Source organism: Misgurnus anguillicaudatus, chromosome 22, assembly GCF_027580225.2.
Source record: "Misgurnus anguillicaudatus chromosome 22, ASM2758022v2, whole genome shotgun sequence".
Lineage (NCBI taxonomy): Eukaryota > Metazoa > Chordata > Actinopteri > Cypriniformes > Cobitidae > Misgurnus > Misgurnus anguillicaudatus.
This window is the reverse complement of record NC_073358.2, coordinates 46,956,875-46,981,176: the sequence shown is the minus strand read 5'-3', so window position 1 is coordinate 46,981,176 and position 24,302 is coordinate 46,956,875. Positions and strand designations below refer to the sequence as shown.

General features: G+C 38.3%; 1 protein-coding gene across 3 annotated transcripts; it reads right to left on the bottom strand.

Annotated features, from left to right (window-relative positions):
• Positions 1 to 47: 47 nt before the first annotated feature.
• Positions 48 to 22,838, bottom strand: ypel1 (yippee-like 1). Of its 3 annotated transcripts, none has more exons than XM_055198481.2 (5): positions 22,230 to 22,838; positions 18,253 to 18,540; positions 7,774 to 7,817; positions 4,595 to 4,703; positions 48 to 1,377 (listed from the first exon to the last, which is right to left on the bottom strand). In XM_055198481.2, the coding sequence occupies exons 2-5, from the start codon at positions 18,367 to 18,369 to the stop codon at positions 1,288 to 1,290; spliced, it is 360 nt and encodes a 119-aa protein (XP_055054456.1). In that variant the 5' UTR covers positions 18,370 to 18,540; positions 22,230 to 22,838; the 3' UTR covers positions 48 to 1,287. The 3 variants fall into 3 exon arrangements, with proteins under 3 accessions (XP_055054456.1, XP_055054458.1, XP_055054457.1); XM_055198483.2 differs by lacking the exon at positions 22,230 to 22,838 and adding an exon at positions 21,777 to 21,933; XM_055198482.2 differs by lacking the exon at positions 22,230 to 22,838 and adding an exon at positions 21,006 to 21,264.
• Between the last annotated feature and the right edge of the window lie 1,464 nt (positions 22,839 to 24,302).

Here is a 24,302-nt window from a genome sequence, read left to right as displayed (position 1 = left end):
TGAAACCATTTTTGCGAACGTTTGCGTTCGCGGTCAAGAGCAGCTGATTTTTTTTCGTTTATTTTTTTACTAGAGGGAGATGATTAAGCCAGCAATCACCCGAACCCAGCATTCATTCGAAGCATCTTAATACAATCGTTCGATAAGCAACGAAAAGGCCATAAATGGACAGACTTTTGCCTCTAAACCCATGATCAAGGCCTCTCCAAAGTGCAAACAACGTAACTGTATTCAAGTATGCCATAAACATAATGCGAAAAAAAACAGAGCTAACATGCGTGCGCATGTTCAAACGTGGTTGAACATATAAATTACACATATTAATGAACATGAACACATGATTGTAATAACAACAAGAATGGTTTTTTTGTATAAAATGTTTTCTTTTTGTAAAATCTCGACTCATTTGGCGTGAAGGGGTTGAAAACTTAACGCGCATGTTTTCCCCAGCGTCCGAACGACTTGTCTATAGTATGTTTGCAAAAATGGAACCTGCCACAAATGCCAACTCAATCCTAAAAAGGATGTTTGTGTAATCTCACCAAAAGCACCAGAGACAACTAAAGCTCCCGCAGGGTTCAGACGCTACCGCTGTACCAGAGCGTCCCGTGAATTGCACAGTGAAGTCATCCGAGGAAGAAATATCGTAAGGGGATATCGTAAATACAAAATGTCATGCCGCATCCCCGCCGCAAACCCCTTTCCTCCTCCCAAGCCAATAGGATTCAAGATGCTGCTACATAGCCTAAACCCTTTTAACATGTTAAAAACTGATAATGTCTGATGCTATGTGACAAGAAAGAGTACAATCAGAGAACCGACTCGGGGAGATAAACGTTAACCAGTAACATCAGTCCACCGGTAGGGATTTGAGATTCCCACCAAAAGGAAGAGTACACACACGCACACCTCATCCTGCTTGTTCACAAAGATAAAGTAAAGAAAAAAGTGAGATCGTGTCATCTGGATACCGTTAACAGTTACACACAAGGGCCGAGCACACCTAAACCAGTTCAACGTAAAGGGAGAGGGTTTGAATCCCAAAGTGAAAAAGGTCCCAGAGTCTCTTAGTGACCGTAGATGTCTCAGTTTATTTTCCAGCGCTCTGCCTTCGAGTTTCGCAATGTCCCAGTAGAGATGTCTGGATGTGTCAAGGTAGACGATGCGGTGCGTGTTTGCGTGTCTGTGCGTTTCTCGTTCGTGTGCATGTGGGTGTGCGGTGTCACTCGGCAAAGTCCACGACAGAGTAGCCCGAAGGTCACTGAGCAGAGAGGAATCAGGTGAGGGTCACTCCCAACCGTTATCTTTGATCATGTGAGCCAGTTCGATGATGAACTTGCCTTCTTTGTATTTCTGGCTGCTCTCGAAAGCGTGTTCCTGAAACGAAAACAAAAAACGTCAATATACAACGCAATGACACGTGTAATGGCAACTACTATGCATTTAAAAATCATAATGACCCCAACCAAATCAGCCTATGACTGTTCTCTCATGATACTATTTCACATTATAAAAATACCTGCTGTACGGTTGGTTTAACTAATGTGATTTAAAGCCCTGTGGACTGTGTGAATCTCCTCTTACAGCGGATCATGACTCATCTGGCCTCGATCGGTCCATTTGAGCAGCGGCGTGTCACTCTGCCTGCAACAATTCCTGCTTTCATTCGGTCAGCGTGAAATAGGATCTGCTCTTAAACACTGTTCCTGCTACAGCAGAGTTACCCATCACTATAACGAGAGATGCGGAAGTAAAATGGTTTGGGATCAGTGCTCACACCGGAGCGACTTCAATCTAAAGGCTCTGTAATGAAGCATTAGGAGACCTGGAAACTAACAAGATTAAGACACGGGCGCAAAATCTCTCTTAAGATGCTGTTAGAGTGTTTGTTTAGCAGGAAGAGAGAACCAGCCACATAAGACTATAGATAGATACACAAATAGACTAGTAGACAGAAAGACAGGTAGACAGAAATATAGATAGACGGATAGATAGACAATCAGATAGAGAGATACACAGACAAACAGTAAGATAGACAGATAGATAAATATTCATATAAACCGACAGATAGATACACAGACATATGAATAGATAGACAGACAGACAGACAGACAGACAGACAGGTAGAGAGATACACAGACAGACAGATAGCCGGACAATCAGATACACAGACAGACAGCTAGACAGATAGATAGACAGTCAGATAGAGGGATACACAGACAGACAGGTAGACAGATAGATAGTCAGTCAGATAGAGAGATACACACCAGGGAGACAGATAGATAGACAGTCAGATAGAGAGATACACAGACAGACAGACAGACAGATAGAGAGATACACAGGCAGGCAGGTAGACAGATAGATAGACAGACAGATAGATAGATACACAGACAGACAGGTAGACAGATAAGATAGTCAGTCAGATAGAGAGATACACACCAGGGAGACAGATAGATAGACAGTCAGATAGAGAGATACACAGACAGACAGACAATCAGATAGAGAGATACACAGACAGGTAGACAGATAGATAGACAGTCAGATAGAGAGATACACAGACAGACAGGGAGACAGATAGATAGACAGTAAGATAGAGAGATACACAGACAGGTAGACAGATAGATAGACAGTCAGATAGATAGATACTCAGACAGTAAGACAGATAGAATGTCAATCAGATAGAGATATTCACAGACAGACAGGTAGACAGATAGATAGACAGACAGATAGATAGATACACAGACAGACAGGTAGACAGATAAGATAGACTGACAGATAGAGAGATACACACCAGGGAGACAGATAGATAGACAGTCAGATAGAGAGATACACAGATAGACAGACAATCAGATAGAGAGATACACAGACAGACAGGTAGACAGATAGATAGATAGACAGTCAGATATAGAGATACACAGACAGACAGACAGACAGATAGATAAACAGTCAGATAGAGAGATACACAGACAGACAGATAGATAGACAATCAGATACACAGACAGACAGGTAGACATATAGATAGACAGTCAGATAGAGAGATACACAGACAGACAGGTAGACAGATAGATAGGCAGTCAGATAGAGAGATACACAGACAGGTAGACAGATAGATAGACAGTCAGATAGATAGATAGATATTCAGAAAAATAGACAGATGGATAGACAGACAGTCATATAGATAGGCAGACAGATAAATAGACAGATGGATAGATAGACAAATACACATACAGACAGACATATAGATAGATAGGCAGACAGATAAATAGACAGATACACATACAGACAGAAAGATAATACAGACAGACAGGTAAACAGACAGGTAGACAGATAAATACACAGACAGACAGATAGATAGACAGACAGACAAATAGAAAGATAGACAGACAGACAGATAGATTGACAAACAGATACATAGACAGACATATAATTGGACAGATGCATACACAGACAGACAGACAGACAGGCAACCAGACAGAAAAATAGAAAGACAGACAGACAGAAAAGGAGATACAAAGGTAGATAGACAACTAGAATGACAGACGGACAGACAGACAGACAGACATACATACATACATGTACATAGACAGGCAGACAAACACAAATAGATAGACAGATCTTCCTTAAAACCAGTATGTCAACACACACCACCAGTCCATTTATTATTTATAGATTATTTAATAATTAATTTATTCAATGCATTATTTATTTATATACTATTAAGGGCAAGCATTACTTTTATGAGTGATTTATTACTTTAAATGCACCTTTTCCCACATTTTATCTTTAACCTCCTGCTTTAAATTTTAAACGCTTTGGCAATATTGTGAATACTAACACAGTCAAGGCACATAAACAACAATTCACAAAGCATTATATGGTGTAGTGTTTGCTAATGACTTATCAATGAAGCTATATTTATTGCTATAAATGTAAGCAATAAGGTATGACTGTTCTGTATCGTGAATAAGTCACAGTTTAGAGGCGTTGTTAGGCACGAGTCAACGCAACCCCTTCAGCGTGACTTATACAGCACAACATCTCGTACTTTTTGCTTTTATAAAACCGTTACCACACAATACAAATATTAAAGCAAAGATTATGTATCAATGCAACGTTCAAGAAGTAAAGCGTTTACGTTGCTAAAGGGTGCAGAACTGTTAGGTGAAGTGGTCATAGCTGTTTTATAACAACAACAAAAAACACAGTTATTGACCAATCAAAATCAAGGACTGAAACTAAACGTTTTATATACATAAATATATATAATGTTAATACTGACCGTCCAACTGAACCTCAGCTAAGTAACATGATAGCAGTGCACAAAAATAAACACACACAAGGCTCAAATTAACCAACTGCTGTCACAGCAACTACAACGACCATACAACAAACACTCACGCAACTATCCTTCAGCAAACCCCTCTATCATTTTACATTTATGCATTTGACAGACACCTATCCAAAGTGACTTATAGTGCACTCCAAGTGTACAATGTTTATCAGTATGTGTGTTCCCTGGGTACCTAATCTACAACTTTTGCATTGCTAATGTAATTTTAAGAAAATTATGCAAGAATAAAAAGTGCAAACTTACATATTTCCAGCCCAGAGTGGTTTTACAGTTTTCACAGTAGATGTCTGCCACAGCGTGTAAACCTGTAAGGAGAACTCGCTCCTCGGCTGGACCACATCCCACATTCACACTGAGGAGAAAAAAGGGCAATCTGTGGTCACAACCATGAGTCATATGACAAATCTGAAAGTCAATGTGGTTAAGGTTTACTGGTTGACCACTGAAGAGCAGCTCTACCCAACAAATCTATGCCAACTGAAGGACATCGCACCTATGCTAGAAGTAACCGATGGCACTTAATTTAGGGTCACATTGCACTTTAAAATGGTCTCTGACAACAGACCAATACGCTTGTTAAGTCTGACGACACACGGCACCGCTTCCGGGTCCAAATGCTTTATCAAAAAAATGCTAATATACACTCACGGAGGGCTTAAAAATGACAAAAACATATCCAGGGCTCCAGACTGCCACCAAATGGTGGCATTTTGCCACCAAAAATTGAGAGTGTGCCACTGAATTTTACATCCAGTCGCACATGTGCGACCAGTAAATTTGACCTTTTTTTTGTGATGTGACACTGAATTTGAAACAGCACATTGTACGTTCTGCATCTATTATCAAAGTATGTATTAGTAATACAGTGGAAATTTGTAGAAATGTCATTATTTAATTAGCATGTTGATTTACGGTGTGTGCCCCTAAATTTTTTGGTTGCGCCCCTAAAATTTTCAGTTGGGGGCCACTGTGCACCTAGGGAAAAAAGTTAGGCTGGAGCCCTCATATCACGATCCTAATCTCTCTCAATAATGAAATCCCAAATGACCAGACTACTCCCAAAAGTGCTATTACGCCATAAAATATAGTTCCTCTTTTAAATCCGCTTAGAAAAGTGCTATGTTTTATTTTGTACCACCAAACTTGCTCGTATAACTACTCGTCTTAAATAGGAAAAACGTTGATGTGTTTGGTCACTTCTAACTTTATCTCTAAATGGTACCATTGAATGAATGGGGCTAAGCTAAATGCTATCGAAGCGTCGCAGCGCGCTCCAGCGCTTACGTGCACGCACACAGATGATAGAGGGATGTATCAACAATTCTTAGTTAAGGTAATAACATATTTTAATATTGAAAATGAGTAGACTATTCCTTTAACTGCATGATATGAATAAACAGAGCTTATAAACGGTTGTTTTGATTTTATTTTCACTTGAAATCAGTGGATCCAAACACAAAGTGATACTGATTTGTGAATTTTGAGTAAATGATAATGTTTGAATGAGTAAGCGTCACCAATTTGCTTATTTAAGTAGGCACATTGCTATATAGATGCCAATAAACATCACAAACATGCTTTTACTGTTTAGCTTTTTCTCTGCTTTTTTATTACTTTAATTATAAAGAAATTATGCTGGCTAAGCTTTAATTCTAAATATTAAAGGACACCTATTATGCAAATTTTTACAAGATGTAATACAAGTCTTGGGTGTGCCCAGAATGTGTCTGTGAAGTTTTAGCTCAAAAAAACCCACAGATCATTTGTTATAACATGACTTAAATGCCCCTATGTACTTGTAAATGCAAATGAGCTACAGCTCCTAACTCCCTTACAAAGAGTCATTAAGCGCTTTTAGTTAAAATCGATCTGATTCCTGTCAATATAGTCTGAGACTATAGTAGTGCTGCAACAACGCGTCAACGTCATCGATTACGTCGACTACGAAAATACGTTGACATGCGTTAAATGCGTCGACGCGTCACACTGTTTACATTCATCTCGCGTAATGGCGTCTTCTGCTCCTGACAGTGTTTTCCATACATTGATTTGTTTGGGTGCGCCACAAAATCAACAATGGCCGCAATTTTTATTTTCATTTAAAACGGCATCATTTATTGTTGTGAGCGCTCGGTGGTGCCTCTCTTGTGCGCGCGCTTTCCCTCTCTCTCTCTCTCTGTGTGAAACCCCTAGACAGCGCCTCTCATACATGACACTGAGTGAAAGAATTAAAAGTTGGATGTGTTTTCCATGCGGATTCCTCTGTGTACTTGCATTTTCACGTAAACGTCAGATGTTACTGGCAGAGAAGACGACTGATTCGAGGTTATCATGAAAGGTTAGCAGTGTTTTCCCACACACACTGGTTCTCTATGTGCTTGTGCGCGAGCTCTTTCTCTCCTATGCCCGCGCATGCCTTCTGTAGTAACTCTGTGTAATGGCAATTTTTTTATTTGCGCCGAATTGTCTGCAATGTCGCGTTTATAAATCAAGATTTTAGTAACTTAGTAGTTAAGGTAACAGCTGGTTGGATTAAACACAAGGTTATTGGGTCATGTTTAGTCACTATTTTAATAGTCTTTGGGGCGGTTTCCTGGACAGAGATTAGCTTAAGCCAGGACTAGACCTTAGTTTAATTAGGAAATATAATTAGTTTAACAAACATGCCTTACTAAAAACATTACTTGTGTGCATTTTGAGGACAAACTAAAGGCACTGATGTATTTTAAGATATGTCAGTGCAAGATGTTTTCGGTTTGGAGAGCTCTTATATTTATTTTCGTCTAGGACTAGTCTAATCCCTGTCTGGGAAACCGCCCCTATATGTCTGACAACAGAACAGATAATATGTGAAAATAGCATTCAGTTGTGTTAAAATACAATAAAACAAACAATGACTGTCAGATCAGACAGAGAGTAGAAAAACAGATTATCCAACAGATTAAATAGCTAATAAAAAAAAGAACACTATATTAATAATAAAAAATAGTCGTTAGAGTAGTCGACTAATCAGAAAAATAATCGCTAGATTAGTCGACAGAAGAAATAGTTGTTAATTGCAGCTCTAGACTATAGTATCTCACTGTTTTGATATGGCAGACAGCATACAACTCGCTGAGGGTGGAAACTATGGTAATGCAGGACTGTCAATCAGTGGCTGTGGGTGGGGCTTTATCAGTGTGACGTCACATTAACAAGAGAATCAAAACGGCATGTATAATTAGACTGCTTTGGTTTAATTCTGATTAAATAAAGGAGTGGGTGAATATTTTTCATTGTAGGTTTGTTGTTTTCACACACAGCCAACACACATTTATGTCCAAACACCTTGTAAAAGTGGATTTTGCATAATAGGTGCCCATTAAATATGTAATAGATTGTTCATGTCAATGTACTACAGTGAATGAATGGTTAATACTTACACTGAATTAAAGAGGTAGGCTCGTCCCTGGCTGCCTTGGAATGACTGGAAGGAAACAAAATATTATATAAATAATAAAATTAAGACAAGAATTTTCAAACTCTCCACACACACACAAAGAAACTCAGTATGCTTTTATGGTTATCGCTGTGTTCATCTATGTACACTGACGTTTATGGAAAGTTTGTCTAAAACACAGTGTACTTTGAGAACATAGCTCTTTGGTTTCATGCCAACATGAGTATTTCCTAAAGTAATAACAGTGTTTTATTCAGTGTGCATGTGGAGGCTCTACTTTATAAGCTGCAAGCATTTAACCGAGCAGCTAAGTGGAAAGAAACAGAGGTGCTTTTCTGTTCCTCATAATAAAAACTGAGATGAATCTAAACTGAACGCTGACAGAAGAATAGTCTCTGTAGAGTCTCTTGAGTCAAATTTTCCCATTTGACTCAATCACAAACACACAAATCAAGTCAACACACTCCCTTTTAATAGTATCTTATAACCAGCTTAAAAGCAATCTTATTAACACTCAAAAAGGAATTTTCAGAAAGTAATAAAATTGATTTGTGCATCTGTAAGGAACAGGACAAAAGACAGACACTTAATTTAATGGTAATTTCATTTAAAAGGAATATTCCACTTTTTTTTACTTTAAATGGACCACAACAGTTTACCATTTCGATGCAGTTTAAAAGGGCTCTAAACGTTCCCAACCGAGGCATAAGGGATTTGCAATCTAGCAATTTTCGCCCAAAAAAAGTACTTTTAAACCACAAGTTCTCGTCTTGCACTAGCCGTGTAATGCGCCAGCGTGACCTCATGTATTACGTAATCAAGTCAAAAGGTGACGTATGCTAAACTACCACTACAGTGTTTACAAGTGTGGAGAAAGAGGACCGTTCCGCCGTTGTTGTATGTGGAGGGATAATAATTAATGTCTTTGTGTCAGTTTATTGTTTAAAATTGTGTGTTTTACATATGTAATGCGTGACCTTTTGACGTGATTACGTAATGGAGAGTCCTGCAACGGGCATAAAAGTTTCTAAAACGAGTGGATTGTGACATTCCTAAAATTTACGTGCGGAAATGCGGGCGGATAATTAACCCATGCGGGCGGGTAGTAGTGCTGCCGGAAACACACGAGTTGAAAAATCTGAACTTCGGCGGATTTCCGCGCCGTGTTAACCAATCAGGACCTTACTGTAGTAGTGACGTGATTACAGGAAGCGAGCAGAGTCTCAGCAGAGTCGCAGAAGCCCCTTCCATGACGCAAATTTCCACGTGAATGTCTCGAATGACTAGAATTTCACACGCGGCTTTCACGCTCAAATGAAGCGAGTAAACTCAATAGCGCGTTTTTGTCGCCTCTACCGCAGCTGGTGTAAACGCAGCATTAGAAAGCATTTCGAGACGAGACTTATGAGCACAGCAATTTGTATTTTTTTTTTGTTTTTTTTCATAAATAGGTCTATTTGTGTATAGTTATCAGGTTCTATAGCATATTTAGGTGCCGATGGTAGGCTACTTGAATGGCGCAAAACAAAGCACACTTTAGCCTGTTTCATTAGCCCATTCATGGCGCTGTTGTGATGTTGAGAGAGGTACGAGATAAAAAATAAAGCACTTTAATTGCGTGTGCGGGTCAGGTTATGGGCCAAATATTAACGGGTCCAGGCAAATGCGGATTTAATTTTGATATCATCACGGGTGACGGGTTGGATCTGGTGCTGAAATTTGCAGGTACAGGCAGAAGCGTGTCTTCAAAAATGGACCCGTGAAGGACTGTGACAATGTCGCACTGGCATGTTACACTGCTAGTGCAAGAAGAGAAGTGCTTTTTGTTTTTTGGCAAAAATGATGCTAGATTGGACCCTTGTGCCTCAGTTGGGATCATTTAGAGCCCTTTAAAGCTTCCTTGAAAATTTTAATTTTGAACTGCATTAAAACTGTAAACTGATGAGGTCCACTAAAGTCCACTTTATGGAGAAAAATCCTGGAATGTTTTCCTCAAAAAACTTAATTTATTCTCGACTGAACAAAAAAAGACAAAAACATATTGGATGACATGAGGGTGAGAAAATTATTGGGATTTTTTTCTTATGAAAGTAGAGTATTCCGTTAAGTACATCAATACATTAACATAGCTATATAGATCAACAGCATTATCATCTCCACTTTCACTGCAAAAAAAGAAAAAATATGGACAAAATGCTTTCATGGTTGGCAAGTTATACTGTAATACCACAATTATTTTAAATAGTCTAATGTTTAAACACGAAATCTGCAATTCGTAGACCAGTATAATATAGAAATTAAAATTTTTTAACAAAATGTAAAAGGCATATATTGACAACAATACATTGATGTTGCAACATCAACAAGTGCATCAAAGAATGTGACATCACTGTCAATAAGTGCATGTGTCTGAGAGTGCAAGTCTGAGAATTAAAGTGCAACTACTGCAGCTAGACCCTCTTGGGTTCATGTCCATGCAAAAGCTGTTGTCGCAGTGCTGAAGTTTTGTGGGTAGTTGTCAGGGTTCTGCAATGCAACTATGTGGCTGCTTACTGGCCCAAGACAAAACAGGCCAAGTCACAAAAATTCTGATCTTTAAATACACCTTAGGTCCCCCTTTATTCACTTCAAGTTTATGAGACTTAGTACTGCAGGTCATAAGTCTAGTTGCTTGTAAATGTTTTATCACACCTCACAACAAGCTGTCAGATTTAAGGTACGGCACCAGGGCTGTCACAATTATTAAATAATCATTTCATTGTGATTGTTTGACTTTATCACAATGATTTCAGATCACCGCAATGATTGCATAGCTCTCTAATAAACACAAGGGGGAGCTGCAGCGCCTGTATAACATAGACCGTATCTGATGGCGCTCCTTGACTGATTGCAAAGCCATTTAATACAGTGAAAAAACAGCATTTAAAGAAATGCAGCAAAACTTTGATAAGCAGTATGAATTGCCAGGTAAAACATAAATTTCCAAAACAGCAATTCCAAATTTAGGGAAGTGAAAGATGCTATTCTTCAAGATCTGTAAGGAATAGATTTTTTTGCAGTCACTACAGACATGGTCCAGTCCTAATATGAGCCTGTTTTTTACTGATTTTAAGTTTTTAATCTTGCAAAAGATTTAATTTAAATAATTACAACGTGTTAACAAAATTATTTCATGAACAAACAAAAAAAATCTATGACAGCCCTAGCACCAGATGCGTACCCAAGTTTAATACTTTAAGATTTCATCTCCAAGTATGAGCAATGAGCTTGCGTTTGCAAAAAGAGAAAGTAATAATACACAGTGGAGACTTTGAAAATATACATTAGGGCACTCAGTCATGAAAAGTCAGTCTGTTTTTAGCAAAAGCATATTAAAGTAGAAAAGCTGTTGATAGACGCATATGAAGTAGGCAGCTAGTTTTCCAAATATGCACATTTGCATGCATTTTATTGAATTGCACAAATGCATTTTTGTTTTTAAAGCAAGCATTTGGTTTACAGCATGCACGATCCTTTTAACCAGCTGCTCACCAGAGCTGAGACATGAGTGAATCGGCTTTACTTTTCCACTGTGATGACCCGAGTTCAGAACAACAAGCCTAATAAAGAGCGTTAAAGCCCACAGTGACTGTCTGCACTCGGCGAGCAGTATTTAACCAGCAAGGACTGAATGCAAACTGGTAATTTTATAGTCACACTGACACAATGAAAGGCCTCCCCCTGTGGCGTTTTACATTGTGGGACAAGTAAATCTGGCTGTGGCTACAATAATAGTGGTAAGTGCACAATGCAATAAGGGGAGAGGAATCAGAGAATGCATAAGAGCCAGATCAATGAGATTTAATTACAGATCTGCCTCTGTTATTATGTCATAATGACAGAAGCTGCATGCCATGGTGCTGGGAAACATTCAGGTCGAATAACAACTGCATAGCACTGTGTTTAATACGTGTTATGTGCAAGTATTGTAACGTGGATACATTTTGTACAATGTGAATCGTACACATTGCACATTTTAACGTTCAATCCTTTTTTGCAACAAAATTTCATCTCTACTGTCCTGAATAATTTGTTTCTTCCAGGTTCTTGACATGGCTTGAGGATAATTCGGCAAGTGTTGCATGCTCGAGCTACTGGAATCATGAAGGAAACACTGAGATTTGGCATTTCGCTCATATTTGCCAGGGGATACATCCCACTTTAAAGAAATTAATGATCCTTTAACTTTCTTCATTATGATGATGCTATTTAGGTGAACTTTCAGATGCAATGAAGTATGGATCCATTATTGTACGTCTATTAAACTGAAAATAAGAATTTCATGTAAAGATGACAATAAGTTGGTTTGTTTTGATTTAAAGGATTAGTCAATTTTCTTAAAAATAAATCCAGATAATTTACTCACCACCATGTCATCCAAAATGTTGATGTCTTTCTTTGTTCGGTCGAGAGGAAATTGTGTTTTTTGGGGGGGGCATTGCGGGATTTTTCTCATTTTAATGGACTTTAATAGAGCCCAACACTTAATGCTTAACGCAACACTTAACAGTTTTTTTCAACGGAGTATCAAAGGACTCTAAACGATCCCAAACAAGGCATAAGGGTCTTATCTAGCGAAACAATTGTCATTTTTGACAAGAAAAAAATGCACTTTTAAACCACAACTTCTCGTCTAGGTCCGGTCCTGAAAAGCGCCAACGCGACCTCACGTAAATGCGTAGAGAGGTCACGTGTTACATATATGAAATGCACATTTGCGGACCATTTTAAACAATAAACTGACACAATGATATTAATTAGTAACATTCCGCATACAACAATGTTGGAACAGTCCTCTTTCTCCACACTTGTAAACACTGGGGCGGAGTTTCGCGTTTGTCCTCTGTGACCTCTTGACGTAATGATGTATTGCGTGAGGTCGCGCTGGCGCATCACAGGACCGAACCTAGACGAGAAGTTGTGGTTTAAAAGTGCATATTTTTTATTTTTCTTGTCAAAAATGACAATCGTTTTGCTAGATAAGACCCTTATGCCGCGTTTGGGATCGTTTAGAGTCCTTTGAAACTCCGTTGAAAAAACTGTTAAGTGTTGAGTTAAGTATTAAGTGTTGGGCTCTATTAAAGTCCATTAAAATGAGAAAAATCCTGTAATGTTTTCCTCAAAAAACATAATTTCTTCTCGAATGAACAAAGAAAGGCATCAACATTTTGGATGACATGGTGGTGAGTAAATTATCTGGATTTTTTTTAAGCCTTTAAGCCTTTTATAAATGAAAAAATACAGCTAAGTTGCACAATAAAAACATGATGACATAATAATAAACATGTTTTGACAAACATTTTAAAAATGCAGTTATCTCATATATAAAGTATATTAATTAAAAAAATCCAGGAAAAAAAATCGCCTGCGATTCTCATGAGCATCTCATCAGTAAAGCCGGTTTGGTGATTAGTAGTAAAACGCCATCACCTGCTTTCAGCTGGAGCGCCATTTACTACACAAAGACGAATTTCACAGAGAAGATCGCAAAATCACGTTCATAATTGTAGGAATTTTTCCTATCTTCTCTGTAAAATACGGCTTTGTGTAGTAAATGCCGCTCCATCTAAAAGCAGGTGATGATGATTTACTACTAATCACCGACCGGTTTGACTGATGAGATACGCATGAGAATCACAGACAATTTTTTGCCCAGCTCTAATCCAGGGCCAGTCAAATATTACTACATTTACCTCAGTCACAAGAATTTGAGTGTGGCATTAATGCGTGAACCTTTTATAACAGGTCAGGAGGTTTATGGTATTGGTTCATTACTGCATCATTAACCAGTATTATCGACCCACTTCAAAGTGAATTATTCTCTCATGACCCTGAACATCAAAGAGAAGACCTTTATTCAAAATGTCTGCTGGATTAAAAACAAAACCACCCATTCTGTCATGCATCTACGTCTTTCTTCATTTATCTATTGGCTACAGACAGGCACAGCTGACAGTCAAACTATTTTGTTTCTCCTGCTGCTCTGAACTTTTCTACTAATGTAACCTGAGATTACTGTTGTTAAAACAGAACAAGTGGGTCATTTTCTGCTCTTATCAAAGTCAACTGGCTCTGAGACAAGTCACAGTCAATGCCGGGCTTGTTCTAATTCTCTTCAATCATTACCTGAGCGGTTAAGAGCTGATCGAAGGGTGAGTTAATCCAATTTAGTAAGACAGAAGAAGTAAATAACTTACAGAAACCATGTCAACAAACAGGTGCAGATGAGGGCTCTGCTACAAAACCTAAAGTCCAATTTATACTCTATAGTAATAGTCTATGCCGTAGCTGCGCCATAGGTTATCCGTAGCCTGACGTGCAATTCGCCAAATTTTTAACAGTGCGTCAGTTCTACACGGACCGCAAGCGCTGTGATTGGTCTACTAGAACCCCCTACCGTCAAGTAAAAAAATGTACGGTATGTGGAAAATAATGTTTTTTAACATAAACCACGCAAACACATTGTATTATACCAAATACACAAAATAACTTTTTTAACAATGAAATAGGTACACTTTGTCCACATCATGGATTTATTTTTCCATTCAACTGGCACAATGCATTCTGGGATTGCCTTATCTTTACCGGCCTTAGAATCTGGCCAAAAGAAGATAACTCAGAAGGCAGCATGATTTGGTGCCAATCTTTTGAAACAGCCTTGTGTCAAAAGTGTAACAGAGCAAATATGCCCGTCATCCACCAATAAATATATTTTGGAGGTGAACCATGTAAAAACTTCCTCACTGTGCCGTACAAATATTTAAGACTGTTCCTGAAGATCTGGATGTAGTGAGTTACAGCCCAATATCAGATCTCTGGAGCAGATGGGTTATCAATCTGTGAGCCAGTGGGGTGCCCCACAATGACTTACTGCAGCAGACCCTTAGCTTAGTCTTTCCACAATACTGTCTGCATACCATCAGTCATGTCTGAAGCTGATCCAATAATTCAGCATGAGGGTCCTGGCTTTCGTTGGCTTGCTTTGGGTGTGCTAATCCCTGCAAATGTTGCTCCAATTCTTGGCACGTTTCAGAAAACATAATGCAAGACACCTTGATACCTTTCCTCTATGTTTATAAAAAATGGCTAAGGCATTGGTAGGCTGACACACACCCTCTTTCATCAATAGGGCATTCGCCATAATTAATAAATCATTTGAGTGCGCAACAAAAACAACAAGTAGACACCCAAAGATGCCTTTTAGCCATGATGATGGCAACCTGGAAAAAATGAAAGAGTGTTGTAATTGAATTGACCTATTTTTTAACTTTTAAAACCAAAGGCCACAACTATTTTCCTCTTTCAAGAACTAACAAAGCTGCCCATTCTATAAAAAAGTGGGTCACCTTTTACACAAGGTACCAACTTAATGTCAGGATATCTACAAAATATGCCTATTCAACCCCTTTATGCAATTTCCAGTTGAAACAGTGTGTCTTTCATAATATACGACCTGGCATTGAGTAGGCCCATTTGTTAATGAAATGAAGATGTGTGCCATAATAGGAACACTTAGTTTGCAGTACCCTCTGAAAAAATGCTGTATCCACACTATCACCCTTCCCAAATGACATAATTAGCTTAACAGGCAATTCTTGGCACTGTGATGACACAGAGAAATAAGTATACAGGACAGGACAGTGCAGCCGTAGCCAAACCTTTTCCCACCCTTAGTGACACACATCCCTGGAGCATGTGGTATTTTTTAAGAGCTAAGAGCATTGATGATTTTACTCGGACACAAACAATCCTATCCATGGATGATGGCCGATGCGGAGGAGACTTTTATGAAGGTTTCAGGGAAGCTGAAACACAAAAATTCGTCCCACCCTTATGCCGATCCAAACCCGTATGACTACCTTTCTTCCGTGGAACGCAAACAGGAGATAATATTCAAAATATTAGTGAGTGACAGCTGACTAAACAGTTGAAATGAAACCGAATCTTTCGTGTCCCATGGAAAATAACTTGAGTAGACCATGACAAAATATTCATTTTGGGGTCAACTATCCCTTTAAGTTTGCCCTTGGCCTACCTTCATGTCCAAAAGTGGACGTCTAAGTGGAGTACACATGGCATGGCCAAGTCAATTAATCTGTGTGCAAAAAAAGTCAGGAACTTTTAGCTGACCTCCAAACATCTTTTTTTAGTCTGTGTGTGTATTTATACTCTATCATCATTGCACGTCATAGCTTTCTAAAAATGTACAGTAGATTCTAAAGACATGGAAACGTGTTGGGTTGGATTTTTGTATTTTTTGTTTGTTTGGGTGGACTAATGACCAATTGGAAGCCAATGTAATCTTCCTATTATCAGAGAAGGCTTAAATATTGCATCACTGTACATTAAGGCGATCCATGAACTTAAAATAACAACAGACAGGCACTAAATAAATAATGGAAATACAAGTTAACCAACATTCCACTGCGATCCATAAAACATCACTGGATCACTTAGCAACTAATAAAAACTTACAGGACAACATTGGATTTATGACACATTAATAAGCTACGCGATGCTACTGCTTTGTGAAAATGAAAATCCAAATAATCCAGATTTAATTCCTCGAAAAACAAGAAACCAAAACAGGTAAACTTAAACACCTGTTCTTAACCACAAGATCCTGTCTGAGCTACAAGAGGGTGTGAATGATCCTGACAGGTGCTGTGCACACTGGGAAATGGATCATCTCTTGCAGTGGCGTTAACAGCTTAGCCATCTGGGCGAGAGGCACGTGTGCCCTGTGTGAACACATCCTGCTCTATCCACCGAATGAGATGCAAAGCGTCTTGTGTGGTTTCACTGTATACCATAAACAAGAACGCACACCTCAGTTAAGCTGGTAAACCTATTATGGGTGCCGTCAGGGGATACAATACAGGATTAAGCAAGGACGTGACTGATAGCATGTAGCAGGCCAACAGGGCGATATTCAAAAAACTTTATTTAGTTGTGAAAACGTTTCCAAAGACGCTGTAATGCTGCGTTCACACCAGCCACGGTAGAGGCGTCAAGCGCAAGTGATTTCAATGTTAAGTCAATGTGAAGATGCGTCTTACGCGCAAATGAGGCGTTTAGTGCAGTGCAGTAGATGCGATTTGGTCTCAATTGTGCGTCTAGTTCACGCGAACGCCGCAAATTGAGAATTGCAGCAGGAAACACGCGAGTTGTAACTTTGGCGGAAAAATGCGGCATGTTAACCAATAAGAGGCTTGCTTTAGTAGTGACGTGATTACAGGATTACAGTCGCAGAAGCCCCTCCCATGAAATGAATTTCTGCGTGAATGTCTCAATGACTAGAATTTCATGGCTTTTACGTGTGAATGAAGTGAGAAAACTCAAAATGTTTGAGCGGCAAACTAGACGCGGTAGACATAAATTTGACGCCTCAAACGCGGCTGGTGTGAACCCACAGTTAGAGATGTGTGTGTGGGTGAGCTGCACAATTTAAAGCAGTAAAATGACACTTAAGTTGTGATCTACATATTACAAACCGAAAAGTTGCTTGTTACATTTAAGCTATTGAAACTTGACATTACTATGTCGTTAAATAATGATTAAACACCAGTGCTTGGTAACTTTATTGATGTGTCTGTACTGTGGGAAACCTTGCACTGCGATATTTTCGTTTTCCTGCGATATATTACGATGATTTGGATGTAGGTGGGTTTATCAGATGTCTTGAATAGCTCTATTTGAAAAGAATCGATTATACTTAAAGGAAAACACCACCGTTTTTTAATATTTTCCTATGTTCTTATCTCAACTTAGACAAATTAATGCATACCTATTTTTTTCAATGCGTGCACTTAATCTTTGACAGCGTGTCGTGAATGTGTTAGCATTTAGCCTAGCCCCATTCATTCCTTAGGATCCAAACAGGGATGAATTTAGAAGCTACCAAACACTTCCATGTTTTCTCTATTTAAAGACTGATACATGAGGATTTACACGAGTAAGTATGGTGGCACAAAATAAAATGTAGTGATTTTTTCAGCAGATTAAAAATGAGAACTATATTGTATGGCGGAAGAGCACTTAGTTTGCTTCATCACGTCTGACTACTCCACCTCTCGCTCAAACTTCTGTCAATATTACTGCACCGGAGATCGAAGTGCTGCAAACTAAGTCCTCTTCTGCAACTTTAGAAAAATAGTTATGTAAATATATGAATATTGTAGACTGATATATGTTTGCCTTACTACATAGCATGTTCTGCAATTATTGTGGATGTACATATTGTGGTGTTGATGCTAAAACAATATATTTGCACAGCCCTACAGCATATAGATATAAATAGCAACAAAGGTCTTAGCAGCTAACATCACTACTTGATATAAACATAGTTTGTTAGTGTAAAAGCGACTTTTGAAAAAAAAAGAATGTTTGTAGCATTGTTATGTTTAACCATTTAGCTACTGACCTTTGAGATGAGCTCATCGTGATTGGCGAGGTGCGCCCGGCAGTGGATGCAGCTGTAGGTTCTGTGACAGTTGGGCAGGTAAGCCTGGAAAGTCTTGGACTTTGTCATCTTCACCATCTCACAGTCGTGATGCTCCTCGCTGGTTTCTTCAGGGCTGGCGCTGGACGAGTTGCAGCTCCGCTGAACTTGCTGACAGAAGAAACACTGGAAGATGCAAGCAAAAGCCGTCGTTGTTGTGGAGTGGGTGTGTGGCACGCTCCACACAAACACCACGGGAGAAAATACGACCTGCAATAAGACGGGGGGAGACAAAGAGCTTATTCATGGGTAGCCGGCTAATTTTAAAAATAAAGGTAAAGCTTTAGAAACAGTCATTAAGATTGCAAAAATACAAAGCATGAGCAAATGAGGGATGAAATCAGATATTAACAAAAACAATTATTTTCTTATTTATTCTTGATGGGTTAAGCCTTATATCAGCCTGCGAGGCACTGTGTGACTGATGAAGTGTGAAAAACAATTTTCCCTCAAGTTAAAGGGGACATTTCACAAGACTTTTTTAAGATGTCAAATAAATATTTGGTGTCACCAGAATACATATGTGAAACTCTAGCTCAAAATACCATATAGATAATTTATTATAAAATGTTAAAACTGCCACTTTGTAGATGTGAGCAAAAATTTGTCATTTTTGGGTGTGTCCTTTAAAATCCAAATGACATAAATGGCAGTGCCGTGGTTGGATAGTGCAGATTAAGGGGCGGTATTATCCCCTTCTGACATCATAAGCAGAGCCAAATTTCAATGACCTATTTTTTTCCACATGCTTGCAAAGTTTTTTTTACCAAAACGGTTTTTTTCACATTTTCTAGGTTGATAGAATTATATCACTGCACTTGATAGAATTATAGCACTTAAACATGAAAAAAGTCAGATTTTCATGATATATCCCCTTTAAAAAATGCATATTTGACTTTAAGCCAACAATCGTTGTTTAGGCAGTTGTTTAGATGGCCTGTGCACCAAGAGGACCATGCTTACATTCACTTTAATGCCACTGTAGACAACATTTGCATTTTACTAGATAAGACTTTTTATTCCTAGATGGCCAAAACACTTCTCAAGTATTGAATTATTTGTGTTAGGTTAATTCTTACATTGGCACTTATCGAAAAAGCATGATTTTACACAGTACCACTGTATTTAACAAAGTACCATTCTATTACCACGTGATTCTGTTACGTCACAGTACTTTTTGCGGAGGGGGCAAAAAGTTCAGCACTAAAAATATACAATACCCACTAACAGTGTTAACAAAACAAACTTTAGTTGGAAGACACAAACTTTGCAAACATTATTACTAGCTCATTTTTAGAGAATGTAAAGTAATGAGCCACTTTTACACATGCAAATGTGTGGTTTTGCATTGCCTACTTTTAAGCGTTTATCATTTTACGCACACAAATCACCAAATAACAGGAAACTCATATGATGCGCTAACGAGGAGACCAACAACACAACGCGATAGAAAAACACAGACACTTCCGCCATAGCACAGGAAGCGCAAACCTGCCAACAAAGCGCGCGCTCTGCTGTGGCGCGCGCGCGCACACGAGCAGGACGCGCAATGTGGCCCGCGTCACGGTGAAAATGAGGGCTTGTTTACCTGTAAATACTGCAGCTATAAGAGCACACGATCCTTATATAAATATCACAAATTCGTATTCAGAACACAAAAGATTAGTAATATCTACCAGTAATTAGTTACCAATGAGATTCATTAAGGCGAATTGTATTGTGAACGCAAACAAATTGTGTATGAAATATGAGTTTTATACAAATGAAACCAGTTATAGCTACATCGCGTTTCAATAGTCTAAAGTTTAATAATAGGGAAATTCATTTAAAAAGGTATACATATTAAACATTCAATTACAAAAATCATGTTAACATATTAAGTTATCGTTCAATCTGTTATGTGGCTACTTTAACCAAATGGGAATAAATTAAGCGTATAAATCACAAGGTAAATCAGGAAAATAATAAATGTGAAAAACGTTCACCAATCAGACAAAAGAGGTTCACGAGCGCGTGTTAACCTGAACGGATACAGCTAATCATGAGGTAAAGTGACGACTGTGTGGTCGGATTAAGGTTTAGCAAACAATAACTCTTATAATTCTTGCTTTTAAAAACCTTACACACGTTAAAGTTGCTGGTCAGTCATGTAACAACATTATCGTGTCAGTTGTTAAACGCAACTTTTTCCGCATAAGCATCAATTTGTTCCCTTTCTTTACTTCTCTATAAAGTGACAAACAACAAAGTAAGACATTATCAGAAGGGATTTAGTAGTTCGTGTAAGACAACAATAAGCCACCAGTGACAAAAGCTGCAAACTGATTCTTGTCAGCGAGACCTTTCAGAGGGAACAACAAAGAAACTGCGACCAACGTGGATACAAAACAAAGACTCTGCACGCGCTTTGTTATAAAACCAGGAAGCGCAGAGTGATAGAAACGAAATTGAGTTGTGATTTCTGCAAACATCCATGTCAACATTAAAATAGTGTTTATTTTCATTGCCAAAACACAGTATTTTGTTTTTTGCACACAATAGGCAGCATAAACAGCTATTTGATGACGGTATACGTTGTATTGATCGTGGTTGTTAATTTACAAACAAGCCTTGTAAAGCAATGTTTTCATATATCAAACATATGAGTATATAACCAACAGAATAGCTCAACTTACCACCTGGACTGGATCTCAATACGAAGTTTGGCATAGATTTTATATAGGGAAGCAGAATGTTTTTCTTCAAAGTATGATTTGTGAATTGTTTTTGGTTTCTGTCGTCTCGTCTCGGTGTTGATTCCGCGTGAGACCTCAATACTGTCAATTTTGTGTATCGGTTAAGCTGTACATTTCTCTAGCCTTTGTTGCACTCTTTGTGTTTGTGATAGATTTGGTGCTTTGTGACACGGACGTCGGCAGAAGGGCGGAGCGTCGATTGATGGGCGTGCAAACTAGCAAATAGGTGCGCTTTGAGGGAGGGGCTAGCGGCAAAGCGAAAACAATCCCGGATGTGTAAATAAATACAAGGTAACCTCAAGATTATGAGGCTTAATATTTTTCATCTTGTTCCAATACAAAAAGGGCTATATTGTCTGTTTAAAATGGATTTAATTTGAAAAGTGATGCTATAGTAGATTTAAAAAATTGAGTAATCTTTAAATAGTTTTGGCATTAATTAATTGCAGTCAAATCTAATTTTCGAATTCCAACTGTAATGAAAGTTTATGTCACAGAATGTCAAATATGTATTTTAGTACACAATACACATAAAAATACCTATTCAAACAAATGTAATTCATGTCAACGTCACAAAAGTGACAGTTTTAGAGCAATGCAGAATGATGCACAGGATGGCTGAATACATCAGTGACACCACTAAAGAAATGGCCTCATCTTTATGCGTCAGAGAGCATCTGCTACGCGTTTTAAAAACAAGGAAAGTGTTACCTGCTGATGGACGCAAACGATCTAACAATAATCAATAGTTTCAGAAGCGAAGGCGTTGAATATGTTGAAGTCTTTGGCTAAATAAGGAAGTCTGTCGCGTCGCCTCCGCCACTGTCCTGATGATGTCATATGTTTTTATTCTGCGTCCCATTTTATAACACTTTCTCCGCGCCTTGGCAACCAGCACTAACACTAGTCAATTATTACCAAGGACACACAATAAAAAAAGAGAAAAACATGAACTGATTTTACGCTTAACTGCGTCGTGATTTTTAGGTTAAGGTTGTGTATAATTTAAAAACACAGCACTCCAATGTGACCTTCGCTGTAGCACTCAGACAAATACACCATATGTCCCAATCAAAACAAACATTTGTTTTGCGTTTACAATATCTGAATTATAATATCTGAAAAGAAACCATATCAAATGTTGTACTATGCACAATGCAATACCTTTTGGGTGGACGTGGATAAACTGTTCTCCCCACTGCAGGGTTTCTCATTCAGGAGCGCTGCTGTGATGCCCGCATGTCTCACGATGGTACAGGATGATGCTGTTGTTCAGACTTAGCTATTCATATTTCTTCTGCTACTCTGCGGATTTTTTGAATGAGACTGAGATTAGGTCACGTCGAGGCGGAGGTCGCTATTAGCGTGCGCCCCACGCACTAACATTGAGATCGGTCCGGTTTTCATTCACAAATACTTTGCAGTCTACGCAAGAATATGGTGTGTCACTTTCCCAAATTAGGAATTTCTAACGAATCAACAAAAAATACATAAATCATAGCCTACTTATGTTTTTATGCAATTTCCAAACAGCAATTTCAAAAAGCTCAACGAATTTAGAGTTTTCACACCTCGTTAATATAATTAAAATTACGATTATAAAGTTTATGTATTTCAAATTTAAGCAACTGTAATAATCCGCGCTATGTAAAACTAAGTAGATTATTAGCGAAATTTTGGCAACTAAATTCAACAATGACGCTCGCTGAGCTTCCCGAGATTTGTTTTGATATCCGCATCAACGTTTTCATCGAACATGTTGAAGAAAAATATGGGTTAGTGTGACGACATTCCCTTCCACAGACATGGCAACCAATCAGGTTGAGGTTATTGGTGACTAGCCAATCAGAAGCAGAGAGAGATCGCCCAAAGAGCCAATCTCAGCGGACTTTGTGCTCTAGACAAACGCAGAACCCGCGCTCACGGCATTTCGCTTGTTTTTGATAATGCGCGTTACCGATCAGGACACGTGCCAAAGTCAGGGCGGCGGCGCGCACCCTTGTCGCCATAACACGTGGTTAAGGTAAACAGCGTAAATGCCCGGATGTTGTTGCTATTTTTATTCTAAAAACAACAGACCAAAGTCATCTGTAACGATTGAAATATTAGTTATGGCGACGTTTCAATCGTTTTTATTGTAGTGAATACCGTCTTGATTCGAATAATTATGTTAGTAGCTGTTGTTAAAACGGTAAAATAAGCAAACGACCCCATGATTAAAAACTACCAACTAGATTTCTTTCTCTACTCAACACTTACCGAAAGAAAGAAAGAAAAGAAAAGAAAAGAAAAGAAAAGAAGTGCATTATGAATAAGGCCCAATAAGATGCACGTCGTGTTGTGTTACACTCTGTCGCCATCTTCTGCACTAAAATTGCAATTGCTCCACACCTAACAGGCATGTTAAAATCACACTATTTCCAGGTATTTTACTTATTGGTTAAAGCCAACTAACTAGACTGATCAATTTTAGTTTAAGCAGCTATTGTGTTATTTAGACAATAATCTATATATAAATGCATTTATGTGGGGCTATTTGTCACACACTCTCTCAATAAGTATTAAGTCTTAAAGGGACAGTTCACCCAAAAATGAAAATTCTGTCATCATTTACTCACACTCATGTTGTTACAAACCTGTATACATTTCTTTGTTCTGATGAACACAAAGAGAAATGTTTGTAACCAAAACGCTCGTGGACCCCATTCACTTCTATAGTAGGAAAAAATAATACTATGGAAGTAAATGGGGTCAACAAACGCTTTGGTTACAAGCATTTCTCAAAATATCTTCCTTTGTGTTCATCAGAACAACGAAATTTATACAGATTTGTACAACGTGAGAGTGAGTAAATGATGACAGAATTTTCATTTTTGGGTGAACTGTCCCTTTAAAGAAAATTTCAAAGGTTGTGAAAACATAAGAGGTTTGAAAAGACAGTGTGATTTCAAAATTAAGGCAGATTATTTATTAATAAATATTGGAAAATAATATCACACTCTATGGAATGCACTATGGTAAAAACTATAATTAAGAGCACTATAAAACAGAGCTACCTTTACTTAATGTCAAAATATTAAAATAAACTTCTCCCAAGAAATATTCCTTGGAATAAAATGTGACCCTTCAATCCAATCCCATCTATTTGTTAGGCTACAAGAAGTTGAAGAAAATATTTGCATTATTTACAGGGCATTATTGTGTTGGCTATCTTTATTATTGTGTAGGATTTTACCA